Raw genomic sequence first — 21,017 nt, forward strand, 5'->3', positions numbered from 1 at the left:
GAATATGCGAGAGAAGTTAAGGGGTACAAACTTCCAGTTATAAGTCACAGGGATGAGTCACAGCATAGAGAATATAGTCAACAATACGGTAATAGCTTTGTGCTGACTTACCGTGGTGAGCGTTTCGTAACGTATATGATTTCTGAATCACTCTGTTGTTTGATTGAAACTAATAATAGCATTGCATGCCAACTCTACTCCAACTAAAAATTCAAACTTTAAGAAAAAATAAAATAAAGTACAGCGAAAGAGGGGCATTTAAAGTTATAAACTTGTAGCAGCTTCCAGTTGTTTTTGGAACAAGATAGTAGAATATTCTAAGTATGAACATTGTAGGGGCTCCTGGGTGGCTCTGTAAAGCGTCGACTTCTGCTCAGATCATGACCTCGCGGTTTGGAGTTGGAGCCCCGTGTTGGGCTCTGTGCTGACCACTCAAAGCCTGGAGCCTGCTTCAGATTCTGTATCTCCCTCTCTCTCTGCCCCTTCCCCGTTCATGCTCTGGCCCCTCCCACTCAAAAATAAAGAAACATACAAAAACACTGTAGACAATAAGAATGCTCTAGTCATCATTTAACAGGAGAACATAGGCTTTAATTCTACAACTTATGGTATCCCCTAATTCAATTGCACATTCGACGCAAGCTCTCTATTCCTGCAGTGCATTGCAGTGACAAATTGTGTAGAAAGTGAATCTTTGCAGTCACTCCCCATGATTACATTAGGTATGTTTCTTGCCTTTTCACCGAAACAACAAATTCCCCCCAAAACACCCGTGTTAAAACGCCTGTCAAAGCCTGAAGTCCCAAACCTCATCATTCCTTTTGCTTTCAATGTTTTCCGGACTCTGGAAGACTCCCTGTAGTTACCAAATCCATGAAGATATGCCCTACATCCTGGGATTTACTTTTGATGGTTCACAGGAGGGAGCGTTGAGTATCAGTGACAGTGATCAGAGAAAGTTGTACTTCTCACCCTCACCACCCTCCCTTCACTGGTGTCATTTAAATGTCAGGCTAATCTGGCGGCAGCATGCAAAAACCAAATGAGAAGGGCACAAGAGAATAACAGGACACTGAAATAGATCATGCTTGATTTAATAAGCATCTTAAAGGAAAAGGATGGGAGAGGGGAAGATGTTAGGGAAGCATGGAGAAGAGTGGTTGGTCTGTCACACAGGGAAGGAAGTGTGGTGCTGTCCTCTAGACCTGGTGATTTTGAACAGGCTGTTCTTGTCCAAGGGGCAGCTGGATATATGAGACCAAAGTCAGGAGAGGGATTAGGGCCCTAAGGATAAGTCTGGAAGTCACTATATGGAGGTGAAAGCCGAAATAGGATACACCGGGAATACCAAAATGTTGGGGAGAGGTGCCTGGCTAGCTCAGTTGGTAGAGAGGTGACTCTTCATCCCAGGGTTGTCAGTTCAAGCTCCACATTGGGCAAGAAGCCCACTTAAAAACACACACACACACACACACACACACACACACACACACACACGAAAATGTGAAGTAAATAGGATCAGAGAGAGAGCTGAGCAAACTAAGGCTCCTGGAAGGCTCTGGAAGGTACGTACTGGGTGGAGCCAAGGAGCGCCTAAAGGGAAAGAAACCAAGAGGTGCTCAGATGTCAAAAGATTAATGCATGACCTCTGTCAGAAGTGAGCCCTGAGAAAACTCATTTCAATAACCTGGAACTTTACACATCAAACAGGTAGCAACTATTATATCTGGGGCACGGCTGGAATTAGGGTGAATGAACATTTGAAGTATCTCCATAAGTTTTGCACCCAGGTACTCACTTGCCTTACCTTCCTCTTGGCCCCTGCATAGCAGAGGGGAATAAATAAGGAAACAGATGAGGATCAAGACTTTCACCTTTTACTCGGAACATTTCTCTGTTAAAGATTCATTAAAAAGACCTTTGGGCCATTGGCCCTGGCACAGCTCTCCAGCTTACTTGCCGTCAGGCTTCAGGCAAGATTTAGCTAATGAGAGGCAGAAACAGTCTGTATGGGAACTTGGCCCGAGAGAGAACCCAATGTTTATTTCCTTTCTCTTTCAACACTGTAATTGTGCCCTTGGATGCCCTTTCATGGCTGCACCTCTCAGCTGATGGCACTCTTCCCTCCTTTGTCCCTTTAAGCCTACAGGTGGTAAGCACTTTCTGCCGTTGCCAGGCTCTGGATGCCCCCACCCCCCACTGTACTTTGTTAGTTCCCTTAATCCTGCCCGTATCTCTGTAAAATACACTCTATTGAATTCCTGTTGTTAGACCTTTTCGAGTGTGCCATCCATATTCTGATAGGATCCTCACTGATACAAACCATGTATCTATGTATTACGAGGGTTTAAAAAAAATGCACAAAAAAAACGTGTACATAGGTAGAAAGTGCCAAGTGACAAAACCAGGTAACAAGTCGTTGCGAGGAACCTCAGCTCCCACATCTGTACACCAAGGGTTTTTGTGAAGTTCAAACGACATCCTGTCAAGTGCCTTAACGGGCGTTTAGTGAAGGTCTTCCTGTCGTTGTCATTGTTACTGTCACTGGCGAGAGTGTGGAAATTAAAAATGTAGGCCTCCCACTCTGCTAAGAATTAAATAAATCTATTCATTGATTAAAGAAAAAAGTGAAAGAAAGCCAAAGTAGGAGGGAGAGGGAAACTGAGTCCTGGACAAGGACGATGCTTCTCGTTCCGTTTCCTGCATTCAAAGTTCCTGTCTCCGTCACAGTTTATAAGGACACCGGGGAGGGCAGGCCATGGGACCTACCGTATTTCCAAAAAAAACAAAAACAAAACCCCCAAAACCAAGAACTCAGCCCATTACTGAGCTACACAAGCTGGAGGGGTGCGGGGGGGGGGGGGGGAGGTACCGGAAGTTGCTCGGCGGCACGGGAGTGAGCCCCGCCTCTTCCGGGCTCCACGGGCGGGCTGGCTTTCGAGAACCTCTGGACCCGGGATCGTGGATTCCACGTGCGTATGGCTATCACGCGTCAGTCCTGACACCTTGTTTGCCACACCCTTTCGCCACCCTCTCCAGGTCTGACTCAGTCCGCGTCCGTGTCCCTAGCGGGCCCGGCCCAGCTGTGTCCAGCGGCGGCGCATTCGTGCGACCTTGCGCGCCTTCCCGAGCCGCGCGGCAGGGCAGACTCCCCGCGTACCCTCAGCCCCTCTCGCCCCGAGCGCTCGGCCAACGCAAAGCCTGGGACCTCCTCGATTATGTCATGCTAGCCGTTGGGGATGCAGCCCTGCCGTGGGCAAGCCTGTCCCTGAACTCTTGGGGCTTCTGTTTACGGAGTGATAGACGAAAGTCAGATGGCTCACGTGTGATAATTCCTATAGGAAGGACGGTATAAAGGACAACTGGGAGGGGGCCCAGCTTCAGAAAAGGGTGATCAGAAGCGGGTGGGGAGCGCTGAGAAAGGCGGGGATCGAGACTGATCGGTCAGGAGCATCATCGTTCACGGAAATGAGGCCTGGCCCGAATGGAGATTTTGGGCTAGTGGGGCAGGTAGAGCTTAAAATGAATTAAAATGTCAGGTAGTGATAAGCACTGGTTTAATAATCATTTAAGTTAATCATATATAATTCTAAAGCTTATATTTTATAATTAATTAAATTTACATTAGTTGTAATTAACTTTAATTATGACTGGTTACATTATATGCAAATATTAAACATTAAATTAGGCTTTCCTGGGTGGCTCCGTGGGTGAAGTGTCCAACTCTTGATTTCAGCTCAGGTCATGATCTCAAGGTTCGTGAGTTTGAGCCCCACATCCAGCTCTGTGCTGACACCACCAGAGCCTGCTTGGGATTCTTGCCCTCTCTCTCTCTCTCTCTCTCTCTCTCTCTCTCAAAATAAATAGACTTGAAAAACAACCTAAGTTAATTAAATAAAACAGGGCTGTCTGAGAGGGGCTAGTTCAGAAGGGTGGATCAAGGAAGTCCCTTCCAAGAAGGTGATTTCACCAGGAATCTAAGTCACAAAAGTGCTAGCTGTGCAAATATCCACGTGAGAAACATACCTTCCAGAACTGAGATTGACAAGTTAAGAGAAACAGAAAAGAAGCCAGTGTGGTGGGGCCTTGTGGATGAAAAAGAGTGTGGCATAAGATAGGGTTGGAGTAGTGGGCAGTGGCCAGACTAGGAAAGCCAGGTACTGGGTTGGAAGGTTTCACCACGTGTGATGAGAAGCCATGATCTCATTTATGTTGAAATATGCCAAGTGGCTGGTGGCTAGGGTGGGAGTGGGATTGGGGTGCTATTCAGGAGGTCCCAAGTGACTGATCGGAGTGACAGACGGTAACAGGGATGGAAGGGTGTGGACAGATCCGGGGATATGTTTGGAAATGGCTTTGCTGGCAGATTGGGTATACAGAGAGGGCTCAGAGAAAGAAGAATTAAGGTAGACTGTATTTTTGGCTTGAGCAGCTGGTTTGTTAGTGTTGACCGGAGGGAGAAAACTGGGAGAATAGCAGGTCTGGAGGAGTGAGGAATCAAAATTTGTGTTTTGGCCAAAACGGACAATCATCTGTGTTTATGGGACATCTCTGTGGAGATGTCACATAAGCATTTCATTTTATTATTTTATTTTATTTTATTTTTATTTTTTAAAATTTTTTAATGTTTATTTTTGGGAGACAGAGACAGCATGAGCGGGAGAGGGCAGAGAGAGAGAGAGAGAGAGAGGGAGACCCACAATCGGAAGCAGGCTCCAGGCTCTGAGCTGTCAGCACAGAGCCCGACACGGGGCTCGAACCCACGGACCGTGAGATCGTGACCTAAGCCGAAGTCAGATGCTCAACCGTCTGAGCCACCCAGCTGCCCTGCATTTTATTATTATATTTCAAAGATTTTATCTTGACGTAATCTCTCCCCCCCACGTGGAACTCGAACTCACAACTTGCGGTAAAGAGTTGCACGCTCCACTGACTCAGCCAGCTGAGCACCCCAGTCATGTGAGCATTTTAACGTACTGCTTTGGCGTTTCAGGGAGAGTCGAGATTGAGTTACGTTAGGGAATCTGTTGGCAGATGGCAACTCAATAATACGAATTTGCCATTTTTGGTTAAAAGAAATGGTTGAATGCTGGCATTTTCAGTTGCTCAGTCTACCAGACGGTATTGAAAGCCACGAGTCTGCACAGAGTCACTTAGGAAGAGCACGTAGAGGGAAGAGAATGAAGGACAGGTTCCCAGCAGGTGCCTCAGAAGGCAGAAGAGTGTCAGAAGAATGGTGTCATCTGACTTCAGCAGCTGGGCCCAGTCCGGCTCATCCTATAGATTTACACTTAGATGCTATTTTTCCCTGCAAGTCTTTCTTAATTCCTAAAGTGCTAGGTTGGTACCCACAGTCTCTTGGCCCTAACCACAGTGGCCTGGAAACGTTTGAGTCCTTGCCTGTCTCCCTCAATAAAATGTAATCTCTACGAGGGCGGAAATGGTTTCTGTGTTACTCCTAGTTATGTTCCTAAGACCGTGCGTGGGGGCCCGGCAAGGAGCATGTGTCGAGAATGTACCTGTTCCTACATTTTGCAGGATTAATTAAGACCCCCAAGCTTCCGTTTTTCAGAGTACCTCTGAAAATGCCCCTCTCTCCCCCACCCCATCCCTAATGCCTCCAAAGCCTCATCTGTCTTTGGAATGTGAAATCAGTGTGACAGGTTATAGTGGGTGTTACTTTTTAGGAACCTAACTCCTCTCTCCAGTACGGGACACCTGCAGAGATGCCCTCAGTCCTTCACTTCTATGTCCATCCCTCTGGCCATGAGAGGGCGGCCTCTGGACACACTCGGAGGAAGCTGCAAGGGAAATTGCCAGAGCTGCAGGCTGTCAAGACCGAGCTGTGCTACAACGTGAACTGGACAGGTTGGGCCAAGTATCGGATTCTTGGGGGAGGTCTACCAGGCCAGGGGCCGTGTCTCCAGGTATCCTTGCCCTGTCCCTCCGTGCAGCGGACTCCCTCCCAAGCGCCGAGGAGATGAAGAAGCTCACGTGGCTCTTTGGCTGCCCCTTGTTATCGGGTGATGTTGCCCAGGAGTCCTGGCTCCGTTCTGACTCCAGCGACCTACTGCTGGAGGTTGGGCCCAGGCAAGTGTCTCAGCCCAGAGCGATCCATTCCATGTTCTCGGGCATTCCTCCCTTGCAGGCACACTGCCCACCCCTTCTGCTTCCATTCCTCTCCTTCCTCCCATCTCGGTCCTTGGCGGATCTGTACTTCCTTGGTTCCGTCCTACTCCCTGCCCGGAACGCCACACCCCGCCCGGAAAGCCACTGAAACCGGGGGCTCTGGGGTCCTAACCATCCGGCCCACTCCTCAGGCTGAACTTCTCCACCCCGGCCTCTACCAACGTCGTGTCCGTGTGCTGGGCTGCGGGGCTGGGGGCCGTGGATCGCGTGGAGACTACCCGGCGCTACCTGCTCTCGGTGAGGCCCGAGATGAAGAGATGAGGTCCTGAGCTTTACAGAGATAGTAAAGGAGAAACGGGGAGGAGCTCTTGGCTTTAGGCCTGTCCTGTTTGCAAGTTGTCCACTGCCTGAGGCTACCTGGTCGAGGGCTGAACGGGGACGGAAGTCCAGCCTGTGCGCCCCTTACGCGGACTCGTGCCTGGCAGGGGCGTGTTGTTCTAATCAGAACACGGGCACCACGGAGACAGCAGTGGGCCGGCCCTGCGTGACTTAGAGGACCGGGGTGCGCCATTTTGTCCACTCTTCAGCTCTCCGCCCCCTGCCCTCTGCGTGTGTCTCCGCCCCTAGTTTGCCAAGCCCCCTTCCTCTGAGATGAAGACCCTGGCTCTGGCCACCCTGCATGACCGGATGACGGAGCAGCACTTCCCGCGGCCCATCCAGAGCTTCTCCCTTCGGAGCATGTCCGCGCCTCTCAACGGCCAGATCGACATCCTGGCAGAGGGCCGGCGTGCCCTGGAAAAAGCCAACCGGGAGCTAGGTGAGCAGGGGTGCCCGGGAGGCAGGCCCAGGCGAGGCCAGTCGGGATGCCGGGACCCGTGACAGTGGGGGCCTGCACCCCACCGTCCGCTCTTCCCGTGGTTGTCTCCTAGGCCTGGCCCTAGACTCCTGGGACCTGGATTTCTACACCAAACGCTTCCGGGAGCTAAAGCGGAACCCCAGCACCGTGGAGGCCTTCGACCTGGCTCAGTCCAATAGGTGGGAAGGAATGGGGGCCATCCTGATGTCTGAGCCCGTGGAGGTTGGAAGGGGAGGGCGCAGGGACCCGCCTTCACGGCGGTCTTTTGGCACGGGGGCGTCCCCGGGTCTGTCTGGGGGCCCGGGCTCCACGTCCATGCAGTCGTCTCCATTCACGTCTTGACACCCTATTCACTTTGAGTCTGAGCGGTCCACAGTGAAAGAACGTTTGAGGCTTGTGGGCTTGGGAATCTGGTGTGACCTGTTATCCGAGTGAGAGCTGGCTGTACCGTAACAGTTGCTGACGCTGGTGGGGAGAGCCGGCACGGTGTGCGAAGTGACCCATGTTTCTGCCGGCCCTCCCCCGGCTCCCCCGTCACCCCTGCAGCGAGCACAGCCGACACTGGTTCTTCAAGGGCCAGCTCCACGTGGATGGGCAGGAGATGACGCACTCCCTGTTTGAGGCCATCATGAGCACTCAGGCGTCCTCGAACCCCAACAACGTCCTCAAGTTCTGTGACAACAGCAGGTGGGCTGGGTCCTAGGCTGGGGTGGCCTCGGGTCCAGGAGAGGGGAGGCCCCAAGCCTTCACGGGGTAAGCGCAGACCCCAGGAAGGAAGCAAGGTCCAGAACCAATGTGTCCACAGCGCAATCCAAGGGAAGGAGGTCCGATTCCTACAGCCCGAGGACCCCACGCGACCAAGCTGCTTCCGGCAGCAGCGGGCGCTGAGACATGTCGTCTTCACGGCAGAGACCCACAACTTCCCCACAGGTGAGCTGGGTCCTGGGGACAGGTGAGGGAGCTCAGAGTGTAGGGTAGAGTGAAGGTCCTCGGCTGGGTCTGGGAAAACAGACAGGCTGGTTGTCCTGAGTTTTAATGGGATGGGCAGGGCTGGGGTCTCTCTCTGTGGTACCCATAGCTCTCCCCCGTCTCTTTACAGGAGTAGCCCCCTTCAGTGGGGCGACCACAGGCACCGGGGGCCGGATCCGAGATGTCCAGTGCACGGGCCGTGGCGCCCACGTGGTGGCTGGGACTGCTGGCTACTGCTTCGGAAACCTGCACATCCCAGGTCCTGCCTCTTTGCTCCCTGCCGTCCCTTCCCTGTCCCGGCAGGCCTGGAGCACCTCTGTTTCTTAAGGTCATCCTGGGTGCCTTTTCTTGGGAGGCAGGGCTCCAGTGTAGCTGGCCTTTCACCGACTGTGGCCGTGAGGACTCTTAAGCCCAGGGGAGACCCAGGTGCCCAGATAGGCTTTGCAGAACTGCAATGTTCTTTCTTTTTTTTAAGTTTATTTATGTTTTGAGAGAGACCGCAAGCATGAGTGGGGGAGGGCAGAGAGAGACGGGGAGAGAGAGAGAGAGAGAGAGAGAGAGAGAGAGAGAATCCCAAGCAGGCCCCGCCCTCTCGGCACAGAGCCCAACTCACAGCTCATGGAATCATGGCCTGAGCCAAAACCAAGGGTCTGATGCTTAACCGACTGAGCCACCCAGGCGCCTCCTGCAATTTTCTTTATAAAATAGCATCTGCTCAGCAACGAAACATGGTGTTGGGTCAGTCTTAATGATCACCACCTGCCCCCAAAGTCTAATTTCTCAGAGAGCCCTAAGAACTCTGATCCCAAGACTCAAGAAAGGCTGGTGTGGGAGGTGGGGAACAAGATCGGCGCTTAATCACAGGCTCTACACCTCCTTGAAATAGAACTTCCAGAAGCGGGACATTCCACCCACACGGTGGTCCTTGGTGGATTAGACTCTTCCCAAAGGACCCTGGCGCCTCTGTCTTTTTTTTTTTTTTTTTAACGTTTATTTATTTTTGAGACAGGGAGAGACAGAGCATGAACAGGGGAGGGTCAGAGAGAAGGAGACATAGAATCTGAAGCAGGCTCCAGGCTCTGAGCTGTCAGCACAGAGCCCGACGCGGGGCTCGAACTCACGGACCGCAAGATCATGACCTGAGCTGAAGTCGGCCGCTTAACCGACTGAGCCACCCAGGCGCCCCTATCTTCTGTCTTTACAGCCAACCTTCCCCTTTCCTTCCAGGTTACAATTTGCCCTGGGAGGACCCAAGCTTCCAGTATCCTGAGAACTTTGCCCGACCCCTGGAGGTCGCCATTGAGGCCAGTAACGGGGCTTCTGATTACGGCAACAAGTTCGGGGAGCCAGTGCTGGCCGGTGAGGCTGGGGGTGTGGGGGTTAACGGACACCTAGTACTAGAGGTGGGGTGGGGTGGATGACTGAGTGAGCACTGGGTTGTGGGGGGCGGTACTGACTGGCCTCTGTCCCCAATGTCTGTGGTGTCCACGCTCCAGGCTTTGCCCGCTCCTTGGGTCTCCAGCTCCCGGACGGCCAGCGGCGTGAGTGGATCAAACCCATCATGTTTAGTGGGGGCATTGGGTCCATGGAGGCTGAGCATGTGAGCAAGGAGCCCCCAGAGCCAGGTAAAAGCCCACCCCCCTTCTCCATATCCAGCCGGCTTTGTCCACAGCACCCAGCAGCTGCTGGAGGGGAATTTAGAGGCTACGCTAGGGTTCGTTTTGATGTGTTTATTATTTATTTATACACACACGCACATATTTTTTTTTTTCTTATTCTCAAGTTTGTAACATACACTATAGTCTTGGCTTCAGGAGTAGAACCCAGTGATTCATCGCTTACATACAGCACCCAATGCTCATCCCAACAAGTGCCCTCCTCCGTGCCCATCACCCATTTTCCCCACACCCATCAACCCTCCATTTGTTCTCTGCATTTAAGAGTCTCTTACGGTTTGCCTCCCTTTCTGTTTATATTTTTCCTTCCCTTCCCCTTACGATCAAGGGGTTTGTTTTTAATCTCCCAGCTCCTGTGTCTTCTCCCCAGTATAGGTTTTCAAGGCAGGACGGCGCTTTATGCCCATGGGGCTGTCTCCGTCTGTGTTGCCTCTGTGTGCACCTGTTTCCTTCTACCCGCCAGGGGCCTGCCCTGCTAGGTTGAGGCAACCAGCGCTGTCCTCCAGGGGCTTTTATCTGCTCGCTCAGTTCAGGTGGGCCACCATTTGTCAGGCCCCACCCTGTGCCGGATCGTGGGGTATGATCAAGATACGAACCAGGTCCCGTGTATTGAATAGGTGACCCCGTCACACGGTTCAGAATTTAAACGGCAAAAAAGGTTATACAGCAAAACCTGTCCTTCCCTTGACCTCCAGCCACCATGTTTCTCTCCCTAGAGATAATCACTGTTAACCAGGTAACTTGCGTACCTTACTGGAGATATTTCCAGCATATATAAACAGACCTGGGGCACCCGGGTGACTCAGTCGGTTAAGCACCCGACTTTTGATTTCGGCTCAGGTTATGTTTTCACAGTTCATGAGACGGAGCCCCACGTCGGGCTCGATGCCGAGCGTGGAGCCTGCTTGGGATTCCCTCTCTCCCTCTCTCTGCCCCTCCACTCATGCGTGCTAAAAGGAAAAAACTTGTTTAAGAAAACAGACCTATATGGGGGCACCTGGTATGCTCAGTCGGGTTAAGCGTCCGACTTCGGCTCAGGTCATGATCTCATGCTTTATGAGTTCGAGCCCCTCATCGGGCTCTGTGCTGACAGCCCAGAGCCTGGAGCCTGCAGCCTGCTTCCGATTCTGTCTCCCTCTCTCTCCGCCCCTTGTCTGTTCCCGCTCTGTCTCTCTCTCAGAAATAAATAAACATTAAAAAAAAAAGGGGGGGGGGAAGAACAGGCCTATATGTATATTTGTCCCTTTTTTTTAGGTAAAGAACATATGCCTACACTTCTGTTTTTTAATAAAATAGAGATGTAATTTGTGTATCATAAAGGTCACCCTTTTAAACCCACATCAGTGGGGTTTTTTTTTAGTGTATTCACAAAGCCGTGCATCGATTCCTACCAATTCCAGAACATTGTCGTCACCGCCATACCCCTTAGCACCTTCCCCCCCTCAGCCCCTGGCGGCTGCTAATCTACTGTCTGTCCCTGTGGATTTGCCAGTTCCAGATACTTCATGTAAATGGGATCAAACGGTCTGTGACCTTTTGTGTCTGGCGTCGTTCACTTAGCATATTTTCAAGACTCATCTGCACCAGAGCATGTATTAATATATTTTTTTTAACATTTATTTATTTTTGAGACAGAGACAGAGCATGAACGGGGGAGGGGCAGAGAGAGAGGGAGACACAGAATCCGAAGCAGGCTCCAGGCTCTGAGCCATCAGCCCAGAGCCCGACGCGGGGCTCGAACTCACGGACCGCAAAATCATGACCTGAGCTGAAGTCGGCCACTCAACCGACTGAGCCACCCAGGCACCCCTACGTGTAACTTTTTGAAAAATGGCCAGACTGTTTTCCAAAGCAGCTGGACCCTTTCACACTCCCCCCAGCAATGTAAGAGGGTTCTGATTTCTCCACATCCTCACCACGTCTTGTTGATCTTTTTTGATTCTAGCCATCCCATGCCATAAAGTCGTGTCTCGTTGTGGTTTTGATTTGCATTTCCCTAATGACTGATGACGTTGACACTCCTCATATGCGTTTATATGTCTTCCATGGTGAAATGTCTGTCTGGATTCTTTGTCCATTCTTTTTTAAATTAATTTATTTGTGAGAGACAGAGTGTGAATGAGGGAGAGGCAGAGAGGAAGAGAGAGAATTCTAAGCAGGCTCTATGCCCAGCGCAGAACCCAATGTGGGACTTGATCTCACAACTGAGATCGTGACCTAAGCCGAAACCCAGAGGCAGACACAACCTACTGAGCCATCCAGGCACCCCTCTTTGTCCATTTTTATTTTATTTATTTTTATTAATTTTTTAAATTTACATCCAAGTTAGTTACCATATGGTGCACTAATGATTTCAGGAGTAGATTCCAGTGATTCATCCCCTACATATAACACCCAGTGCTCGTCCCAACAAGTGTTCTCCTTAATGCCACTTGCCCATTTAGCCCATCCTCCACCCATAACCCCTCCAGCAGCCCTCAGTTTATGCTTTTTCTTTGATTATTTTTAAATGGTTTTTCTTTAATTTATTTTTGAGAGTGAGAGAGCATTAGTGGGGGAGAGGCAGAGAGAGAGGGAGTCACAGAATCCCAAGCAGGCTCCAGGCTCCAAGCTGTCAGCACAGAGCCCGACGTGGGGCTCGAACCCACAAGGTGAGACCATGACCTGAGCCAAAGTCGGACGCTTAACTGACTGAGCCACGCAGGCGCCCCAGTTTACCCTTTATATTTAAGAGCCCCTTATGTTTTGTCCCCCTCCCTGTTTTTATATTATTTTTGCTTCCCTTCCCCTATATTTTTCTGTTTTGTATCTTAAATTCCACATATGAGTGAAGTCATGATACTTGTCTTTCTCTGACTAATTTCGCTGAGCATAGTACCCTCTAGTTCCATCCATGTTACGGCAAATGGCAAGTTTTCATTCTTTTTTACTGCCAAATAATGCTCCATTGCCTATATATACCACATGTTCTTTATCCATTTGTCTGTCGTTGGACATTTGGGCTCTTTCCATACTTTGGTTATCGTCGATAGTGCCGCTATAAACATGGGGGTGCATGTGTCCCTTCGAAACAGCACGCTTGTTATCCTTTGGATAAATACCCAGTAGTGCAATTGTTGGGTCGTAGGGTAGTTTTATTTTTCATTTTCTGAGGAACCTCCATACTGTTTTCCAGAGTGGCTACACCAGTTTCTTTGTCCATTTAAAAAAATTTTTTTTCAGGGGCGCCTGGGTGGCGCAGTCGGTAAAGCGTCCGACTTCAGCCAGGTCACGATCTCACGGTCCGTGAGTTCGAGCCCCGCGTCGGGCTCTGGGCTGATGGCTCGGAGCCTGGAGCCTGTTTCCGATTCTGTGTCTCCCTCTCTCTCTGCCCCTCCCCCGTTCATGCTCTGTCTCTCTCTGTCCCAAAAATAAATAAACGTTGAAAAAAAAAAAATAAAAATAAAAAAATAAAAAAATTTTTTTTCAACATTTATTTTATTTTTGGGACAGAGAGAGACAGAGCATGAACGGGGGAGGGGCAGAGAGAGAGGGAGACACAGAATCGGAAACAGGCTCCAGGCTCCGAGCCATCAGCCCAGAGCCCGACGCGGGGCTCGAACTCACGGACCGCGAGATCGTGACCTGGCTGAAGTCGGACGCTTAACCGACTGCGCCACCCAGGCGCCCCTAAAAAAATTTTTTTAAAGAAAGGTCAACAGTATTTCTTCTCTGGTAATACAAATAATACTGCAGTGTTTAATTTTGTGCGTAGGTGACTTTGCGCCTACGTGAATAAATCCGGAGCGTGAATTCCTCACAGTGTATTTATCCAAAGAATACTTGCGTTTGTAATACTGATTGCTGTCCCGGTCTGTCTGCTTCCCTGTATCCTTAACTTACTCGTGCTGACACTTGTGTGGGATCTTGACGCCGGTGTTCGGACTCTCAGGCATGGACGTTGTAAAGGTTGGGGGTCCCGTCTACAGGATTGGAGTCGGGGGTGGAGCCGCCTCGTCTGTGCAGGTGAGGAGAGTAGCTCAGATGCAGCCTCCGGGACGTTGTGGGGCCCTGTGCACGGGTGGGGCGTGAGCTCCCGGACCCCCTCGCCTGAGCTATGCCATGCGTTCCCCCAGGTGCAGGGAGACAATTCCAGTGACCTGGACTTTGGGGCTGTGCAGCGGGGAGACCCAGAGATGGAGCAGAAGATGAACCGTGTGATCCGGGCTTGCGTGGAGGCCGCCAGGGGGAACCCCATCTGCAGCCTCCACGACCAGGGTGCCGGTGGCAATGGTGAGAGAAGGGGTTCGGACAAGGGTCCCGGCCGCCCCGGGCTCTTGCGAGATTCGGCTCAGAGAGGGGCATCGAGGATCTGCGACTGGCCGCCCGGCCCCGGGTCCCATCCTCCACCCCCTGTACCTTCTGGAGAGGCTCCGCTTTGGGGCGTTGGGAGCCTGCTGCCCTGGGGTGGTTGGTGGTGAGGGTGTGGAAGTGATCCGTGCGGGACACACAGCATCAGGGGCTCCCTGGGAGGCTGGGCACTGTCCTCTGTTCGCCGGGTCCCGACCGTGGCCAGGTCACCACCTTCCCACGCACCCTCTCACCAGGCAACGTCCTGAAGGAGCTGAGTGACCCGGCTGGAGCTGTCATTTACACCAGCCGCTTCCAGGTGGGCCTTGTCCCCCCGGGCCTGGCTGCCTCCCCGTCCCCGCTGGCCCCTGCCATCTTCTAGCAGAAACGTGAGCCTGGAGAGTGCCCACCGACCTCTTCCTTTCCTCCTCCCCCGTGGATGCAGCTCGGGGACCCGACCCTGAACGCCCTGGAAATCTGGGGGGCCGAGTACCAGGAGTCGAATGCTCTTTTGCTGAGGCCCGTGGACCGAGACTTCCTCAGTCGTGTCAGCGCCCGGGAGCGCTGCCCAGCTTGCTTTGTGGGCACCATTACGGGAGACAGGAGGGTGAGTTGGCCACATGGGTGGGCGCGGAGCTGCGGGGGATGGGCTGGAGCAGGGGGTAGGTGCGGGGAGTGGGAGGGCGGGAGTCGGTGGCTCACAGACTGGGAAATGGGGGGGGGAAGGGCAGGCCCTCGAGGGGAAGCCCAAGCAGAGGGTGGGAAGCGCACCTCGCTGCTTTCTAGAAGTGGCCCCTGCTGGGCCTCACGGTTTTGTGCCCTCTGGGCCATGTTCCCATGGTCTCTAGATCGTGCTGGTGGACGATCGGGACTGTCCCGTCGGAAGAAATGGCGAAGGGGACGCCCCCTCGCCCCCAACCCCTGTGGACCTGGAGCTGGATTGGGTGCTGGGCAAGATGCCTCGGAAGGTGCCTGTGGGTGGGTGGGAGGGAGGCTGGTCTCCCTTCCCCACCCCGGCTCTTCAGACTCCCTCTTTGCCAACGTGCACCTTCTCACCCATGTGCCCGGGTGCTCACACCCCTGCCGCCTTCTGTATCCTAGGAGTTCTTCCTGCAGCGGAGTCTCCCCGTGCTGCGGCCTCTGGCCTTGCCCCCGGGGCTGAGTGTGCGCCAGGCTCTGGAGCGCGTCCTGAGGCTGCCTGCTGTGGCCAGCAAGCGATACCTCACCAACAAGGTTTCCCTGCACCCCTGCTCTGCCCCTCGTCCCCCGTGCCCTTCCCTCTGCTCACTGCCCTGGCCTCCCACTCTTTGGGATTGCCGAGGGGGCTCAACAGGCCCAAGGGAGGGGTGACGGGGCCCGGCGGCCGCCCTGATGGCCTGGTGCCCCCGCGCCCCGGCGCCCCTGTCCCTTGGCCTCTTGCCGACCCTGCCTGGTCCCGCAGGTGGACCGCTCCGTGGGCGGCCTGGTGGCGCAGCAGCAGTGCGTTGGGCCCCTGCAGACCCCTCTGGCCGACGTGGCGGTTGTGGCATTGAGTCACCAGGAGCTCGTAGGGGCTGCCACGGCTCTAGGAGAGCAGCCGGTCAAAAGCCTGCTGGACCCCAAGGTTGCCGCCCGACTGGCTGTGGCCGAAGCCCTCACCAACCTGGTGTTTGCTCTGGTCACCGACCTCCGGGTGAGTCCCCTGCGGCTTCTGCCCTGGGGCTGCAGGCCTCTGCGATGCACCTCCGTCCACCGCTCACCTTTTCCTCTTGCCCTTCGTGCCCGGGACCTCCCGGTCCCTGTGCCCCGGCCCGGTCTCCACGCGGCTCTCCCTCTCTAATGCCCGGTGTCCACCGCTCCCCAGGACGTGAAGTGCAGCGGGAACTGGATGTGGGCGGCCAAGCTCCCGGGGGAGGGCGCGGCTCTGGCCGACGCCTGCGCGGCAATGGTGGCGGTGATGGCGGCCTTGGGTGTGGCGGTGGACGGTGGCAAGGACTCCCTCAGCATGGCCGCCCGGGTCGGCTCTGAGACCGTGCGGGCCCCCGGTATGGCCTGGGGGGTCCCGGGGAGAGCCGGGCAGGGCCTGCGGAGCGCGGCTGGCACCTCACTGTCTCACTCCTTGCCCTGCAGGGTCGCTGGTCATCTCGGCCTATGCTGTCTGTCCGGACATCACAGCCACCGTGACCCCGGACCTCAAGCGTCCTGGGGGCAGAGGTAAACGTGGATGCTTCCCCGTCCTCGCCGCGTCATGTGTTCGGGGGTCTGTGGGTCTGTCCGCGTGCCGGCCGCTTTGGCACTCGTGAGCGTGGTGGGGAGTCCTGAGCCGCTCACCTCCCTCACCCCTTCCCCGTCTCCCCAGGCCGGCTGCTGTTCGTGCCTCTGAGCCCCGGGCAGCACCGGCTGGGGGGCACAGCCCTGGCCCAGTGCTTCTCGCAGCTGGGCGAGCAGCCCCCGAACCTGGACCTTCCCGAGAACCTGGTGCGTGCCTTCCGCATCACACAGGGGCTGCTGCGAGGTGAGCGGGGCCCTGGCGGAGACGGTGTGCGTGTGGCGGATGCGTGACGGGCGTTCCCCGGCTGAGCTGGCGAGGCTGGGGCAAGAGGGATGCGGCGTCCCGTCTCCCTGGTTCCCACACGTGGCCTGCTGGGTGAGGGCGCGGGGCCGTCAGGTTTGGGCCCTGAGCTTGCTGATCGTTTTTCTCCTCCCTCCAGACCGTCTCCTCTGCTCAGGCCACGATGTCAGTGACGGGGGTCTCGTCACCTGCCTGCTAGAGATGGCCTTTGCTGGGAATTGTGGGATAGAGGTGGACGTGCCTGCCCCCGGGGTCGATGGTGAGGAGCCGGGGGTCTGGACTCGGGCCTGGGTGGCCTGCAGGGTGGGCCCCGTAGACCCCATGTCCTGTGAGAAGATGGAGCATCCCCACCTCCATTCCCTGAGTCCTTTGCCATCTCCCTGACCACTGAGCCAGGTGAGTTCCCCGCCCCGCCATCTGAGATCTCCCGAGACCCTGAGGCCACATCCTTGGTCGTGGTCTCCCGGGCCTCACCCCACCCCTGGTCCTTGCCTGCGCTCACTCAGCCCTTAGCCGCCCCCCCCCCCGCCTCGGTTGTACCTCCGCATCCCCGGTGGCACCCTTGTCACCCTCCCGCCCCCTCTGTTCCCCCAGCGCTGCCTGCATTGTTCGCCGAGGAGCCGGGCCTGGTGCTGGAGGTGCGGGGGCCCGACCTGGCCCAGGTGCTGACGCGCTACCGGGACGCCGGCCTGCACTGCCTGGAGCTGGGCGCCACAGGCGACGCTGGGCCCCACGCCCTGGTGAGGGAGCGGGCAGCGCCTCGCGGGGGGCCGGCCGCGATCCACCTGTGCCAGCCCGGGAGAGGGGGGCCGGGTTGGACGTCCTCGCTCTGGCCTCTCCCCGTAGGTGCGAGTGTCCGTGAACGGGGCTGTGGTTCTGGAAGAGTCTGTGAGGCAGCTGCGAGCCCTCTGGGAGGAGACGAGTTTCCAGCTGGACCGGCTGCAGGCCGAGCCGCGCTGTGTGGCGGAGGAAGAGCAGGGGCTCAGGGAGCGGACGGGGCCCACTTACTGCCTGCCCCCAGGCTTCCCCACAGCTTCCGTGCCCCGAGAGCCTGGTGAGGCAATGTGTGCACAGTCATGGCTTCCCGGACACTGGGCCGGGGTGGAACCCACGGCCCGATGCCAGGGCCTGCCCTGGAGCCGCGTCTGGGGGGATGGCGGTGGGGAAGGAGCCCTCCGGCCCAGAGCCCCTCCTTCACCCTCCAGGTGGTCCCATTCCCCGGGTTGCCATCTTGCGAGAGGAGGGCAGTAACGGAGACCGCGAGATGGCAGACGGCTTCCACTTGGCCGGGTTCGAGGTGAGCGTCGTCGTCGTCCGCGGGGCCGGGGCTGGGCCTCGGGCTCTTTGTCCTCCTGAGCTTCCCCTCCCCGTCCTGGCAGGTGTGGGATGTGACCATGCAGGACCTCTGCTCTGGGGCGATCGGGCTGGACACGTTCCGCGGCGTGGCCTTCGTGGGCGGCTTCAGCTACGCGGATGTCCTGGGCTCTGCCAAAGGTGGGCGTCAGGCTTCCGCCCACGGCCTCCCCCGCCCATTCCCGGGGAGGTGCCTTAGCTCCCTTCTTGACCGAGAATTGGCCTCTCTCCTCCCAAGTCCGGGGAGAGAGAGCACATTGACTCTGGGCCGGCTGCCAGCACAAGGCCTGTGGCTAACCGACATGAGGTGTGGGAGCGCTGGGTGGCACATGACTCAACCAAAGGGCACCACTGAACGCCAGCAGATTGTGCTGTTAGAAAGCCGGCTCGGCACGGCCAGGTCTTTGTTTTCGAGAGAAGCCAAAAATCCAGATTTTTTTTGCACAGAATCTTGTTATTTTTAAAAACGTTTATTTATTTTTGAGAGAGACAGAATGTGAGTGGCGGGGAGGCACAGAGACAAAGAGAATCCCAAGCAGGCCCCACGCTGTCAGCACAGAGCCCAACTCAGGGCTTGAACTCACAAACCATGAGGTCATGACCTGAGCCAAAGTCAAGAGTCGGCAGCTTAACTGACTGAGCCACCCAGGCGCCCCTATATGAAATTTTAGTTAAAAAAATTGTTTTTAAATGTTTTATTTTAGGGGGCAGGGGAGGGGCAGAGAGGGAGGGAGACACAGAATCCGAAGCAGGCTGCAGGCTCTGTGCTGACAGCACAGAGCCTGACGCTGGGCTCGAACCTGTGAACCACGAGATCGTGACCTGAGCCAAAGTCGGACACTTAGCCAACTGAGCCACCCAGGCGCCCCACAAAAATCTTATTTTTAAATGTTAGGCAGTGAAATAAGGTGTTGCACATGCCCCGCTGGCCAGGCAAGAAACTTATGGGCCATCTCTGGTCCAGGACTTGGCAACATCTGATTTAAGCAGATAAACCTATTTCTTCCCCTTGAATTTGCCCTGAGTTGCATGCATGTGTGTGTATTTTGGGTGCTGGGGAGGGGCCGGGGTGGCGGTCATGGCAGGGCTGGAACCGGAAGGCAGCCATCCGCCTCCGTTCCGGGTCCCTCCCTGACTTCTGTGTTCCCTGCTAGGGTGGGCCGCTGCTGTGACCTTCCACCCGCTAGCCGGGGCTGAACTGAGACGTTTCCGGAAGCGGCCCGACACCTTCAGCCTGGGCGTGTGTAATGGCTGTCAGTTGCTGGCTCTGCTGGGCTGGGTGGGAGGTAGCCCCAGCGAGGAGGCAGAGGGGACGGGCCAGGACTCCTGGCCGGCCCGGCCGGGCCTCCTGCTTCGCCACAACCTGTCTGGGCGCTTTGAGTCCCGCTGGGCTAGCGTGCGGGTGGGTCCTGGGCCGGCCCTGATGCTTCGAGGGATGGAAGGAGCTGTGCTACCCGTGTGGAGCGCTCATGGCGAAGGTCAGCCTCCCAAAGGCAGGGGAGGGTCTGGCCGGGGGGGGGGGGGGGGGGGGGGGGCAGAGGGGAAGCTGTGATCTCACTTCCCTCCTCCTCCCCACCCCCCCTCCCCAGGTTACATGGCTTTTTCTTCTCCGGAACTCCAAGCCCAGATTGAGGCCAGGGGCTTGGCTCCGCTGCACTGGGCCGACGACGACGGGAACCCCACGGAACAGTATCCCCTGAACCCCAATGGGTCCCCAGGGGGCGTGGCTGGCGTCTGCTCCCTCGATGGCCGCCACCTGGCCCTCATGCCTCACCCTGAGCGGGCTGTGCGGCTTTGGCAGTGGGCGTGGCAGCCTCCTCCCTTTGACACTCTGACTACCTCCCCCTGGCTCCAGCTCTTCATCAACGCCCGAAACTGGACCCGGGAGGGGGGCTGCTGAGCAGGGGGGCGTCGTGGGGGGCACCCGGGCCCAACGGTCTCAGCCCGCCCCATCCCCATCTTCAGAAGCACCCCCGCGTCATCTCCACAGACGTCTGGGACAGACAAGGACCAAAGCGCCAAAAAAAACCTCAGCTAATGTTACTAATCAGCCCGCTTTTGCATCACGTTGTTGGATGTGTTCCTCTCTGCCATAGTTTGTTCTTTGTGGACCCGGGAAGCCGCGTGTGGTTCTGAGGCAGAAGCCTGCCTGCAGCAGGGGGAGGGTCCCATCTCCCCAGGCCACTCAGCCCAGTGCCTCCTGTCTTCCTCCGGGCTCAGGGGCATGTTTTACGTGCCCCTTCCCCATACGTGGGATTGTGGGGCTGGGGGTGTGCGAGAGCACGCAAGTCGGGGCCTGAGTGTTCTCATCAGAAAAACTGCAGAAGGAAGCTTTCGAGATTTCTCTTTTCAAAATGTAGTGCTGGGCGCCTGGGGGGGCTCAGTCGGTTAAATGTAGGACTTCAGCTCAGGTCGGGATCTCACAGCTCGTGGGTTCAAGCCCCGTGTCGCTGCATCGGGCTCTGTGCTGACAGCTCAGAGCCTGGAGCTGCTTCGGATTCTGTGTCTCCCTCGCTCTCTGCCCCTCCCCCACTCACCCTGTTTCTCTTTCAAAAATAAATAAAACCTTAAAACAAAATGTAGCGCTGTGTGGTGCAAGCAATTGTTTGCAGACGTTTCTGCAAAACCGGTATCCAGCTGTGGGGTAGGGCTGCCCCAGTGCGGGCCTCTGAACTCAGCATTTGCTTCTAGATTTAGCAGATCCCTTCCTGGCAGAAATGGGCAGCACCTGCTTCCCTAGGATTGAGCCTTCAGTATCCAGTCATTCGGTCATTCATTCCATTAATGTTTGGTGATCAGCTACAGGGCCGAACACGGTCACTGCTCCCAGGGGTCTTCTGGTGTGAATAGAATTTAAAATCACAGCTATGGGGGCACTCGGGTGGCTCAGTCGGCTTGGTTTTGCCTCAGGTCAGGATCTCACAGTTTGTGAGTTGGAATCCCTAGTCGGGCTCTACTGGCAGCCCAGAGCCTCTCAAAAATAAAGAGTCTACCAGGAACTAAGCGTGTGTTTGGCATTTTAAATGTATCTAAATGATGTCTCACAAGAATTCATCAAGATACTTGAGAGGCGGGGCGCCTGGGTGGCGCAGTCGGTTAAGCGCCCGACTTCAGCCAGGTCACGATCTCGTGGTCCATGAGTTCGAGCCCCGCG

At 55.4% G+C, this 21,017-nt stretch overlaps 1 protein-coding gene across 3 annotated transcripts; it reads left to right on the top strand.

The window, feature by feature from the left end:
- Positions 1-2,889: 2,889 nt before the first annotated feature.
- On the top strand, positions 2,890-20,172 carry PFAS (phosphoribosylformylglycinamidine synthase). Of its 3 annotated transcripts, none has more exons than XM_043583062.1 (28): positions 2,890-2,972; positions 5,688-5,868; positions 5,955-6,090; positions 6,321-6,426; positions 6,757-6,946; positions 7,059-7,164; positions 7,532-7,672; positions 7,791-7,915; positions 8,085-8,213; positions 9,182-9,313; positions 9,451-9,579; positions 13,562-13,635; positions 13,746-13,902; positions 14,217-14,278; positions 14,405-14,566; positions 14,808-14,927; positions 15,061-15,192; positions 15,401-15,631; positions 15,803-15,983; positions 16,069-16,152; positions 16,298-16,453; positions 16,650-16,769; positions 17,105-17,250; positions 17,357-17,564; positions 17,716-17,807; positions 17,890-18,004; positions 19,018-19,341; positions 19,453-20,172. In XM_043583062.1, the coding sequence occupies exons 2-28, from the start codon at positions 5,727-5,729 to the stop codon at positions 19,761-19,763; spliced, it is 4,011 nt and encodes a 1,336-aa protein (XP_043438997.1). In that variant the 5' UTR covers positions 2,890-2,972; positions 5,688-5,726; the 3' UTR covers positions 19,764-20,172. The 3 variants fall into 3 exon arrangements, with proteins under 3 accessions (XP_043438997.1, XP_043438998.1, XP_043438999.1); XM_043583063.1 differs by having other exon boundaries at positions 2,909-3,039; XM_043583064.1 differs by lacking the exon at positions 2,890-2,972 and having other exon boundaries at positions 4,766-5,868.
- Positions 20,173-21,017: the final 845 nt, after the last annotated feature.

The sequence above is a fragment of the Prionailurus bengalensis genome, chromosome E1 (assembly GCF_016509475.1).
Source record: "Prionailurus bengalensis isolate Pbe53 chromosome E1, Fcat_Pben_1.1_paternal_pri, whole genome shotgun sequence".
Lineage (NCBI taxonomy): Eukaryota > Metazoa > Chordata > Mammalia > Carnivora > Felidae > Prionailurus > Prionailurus bengalensis.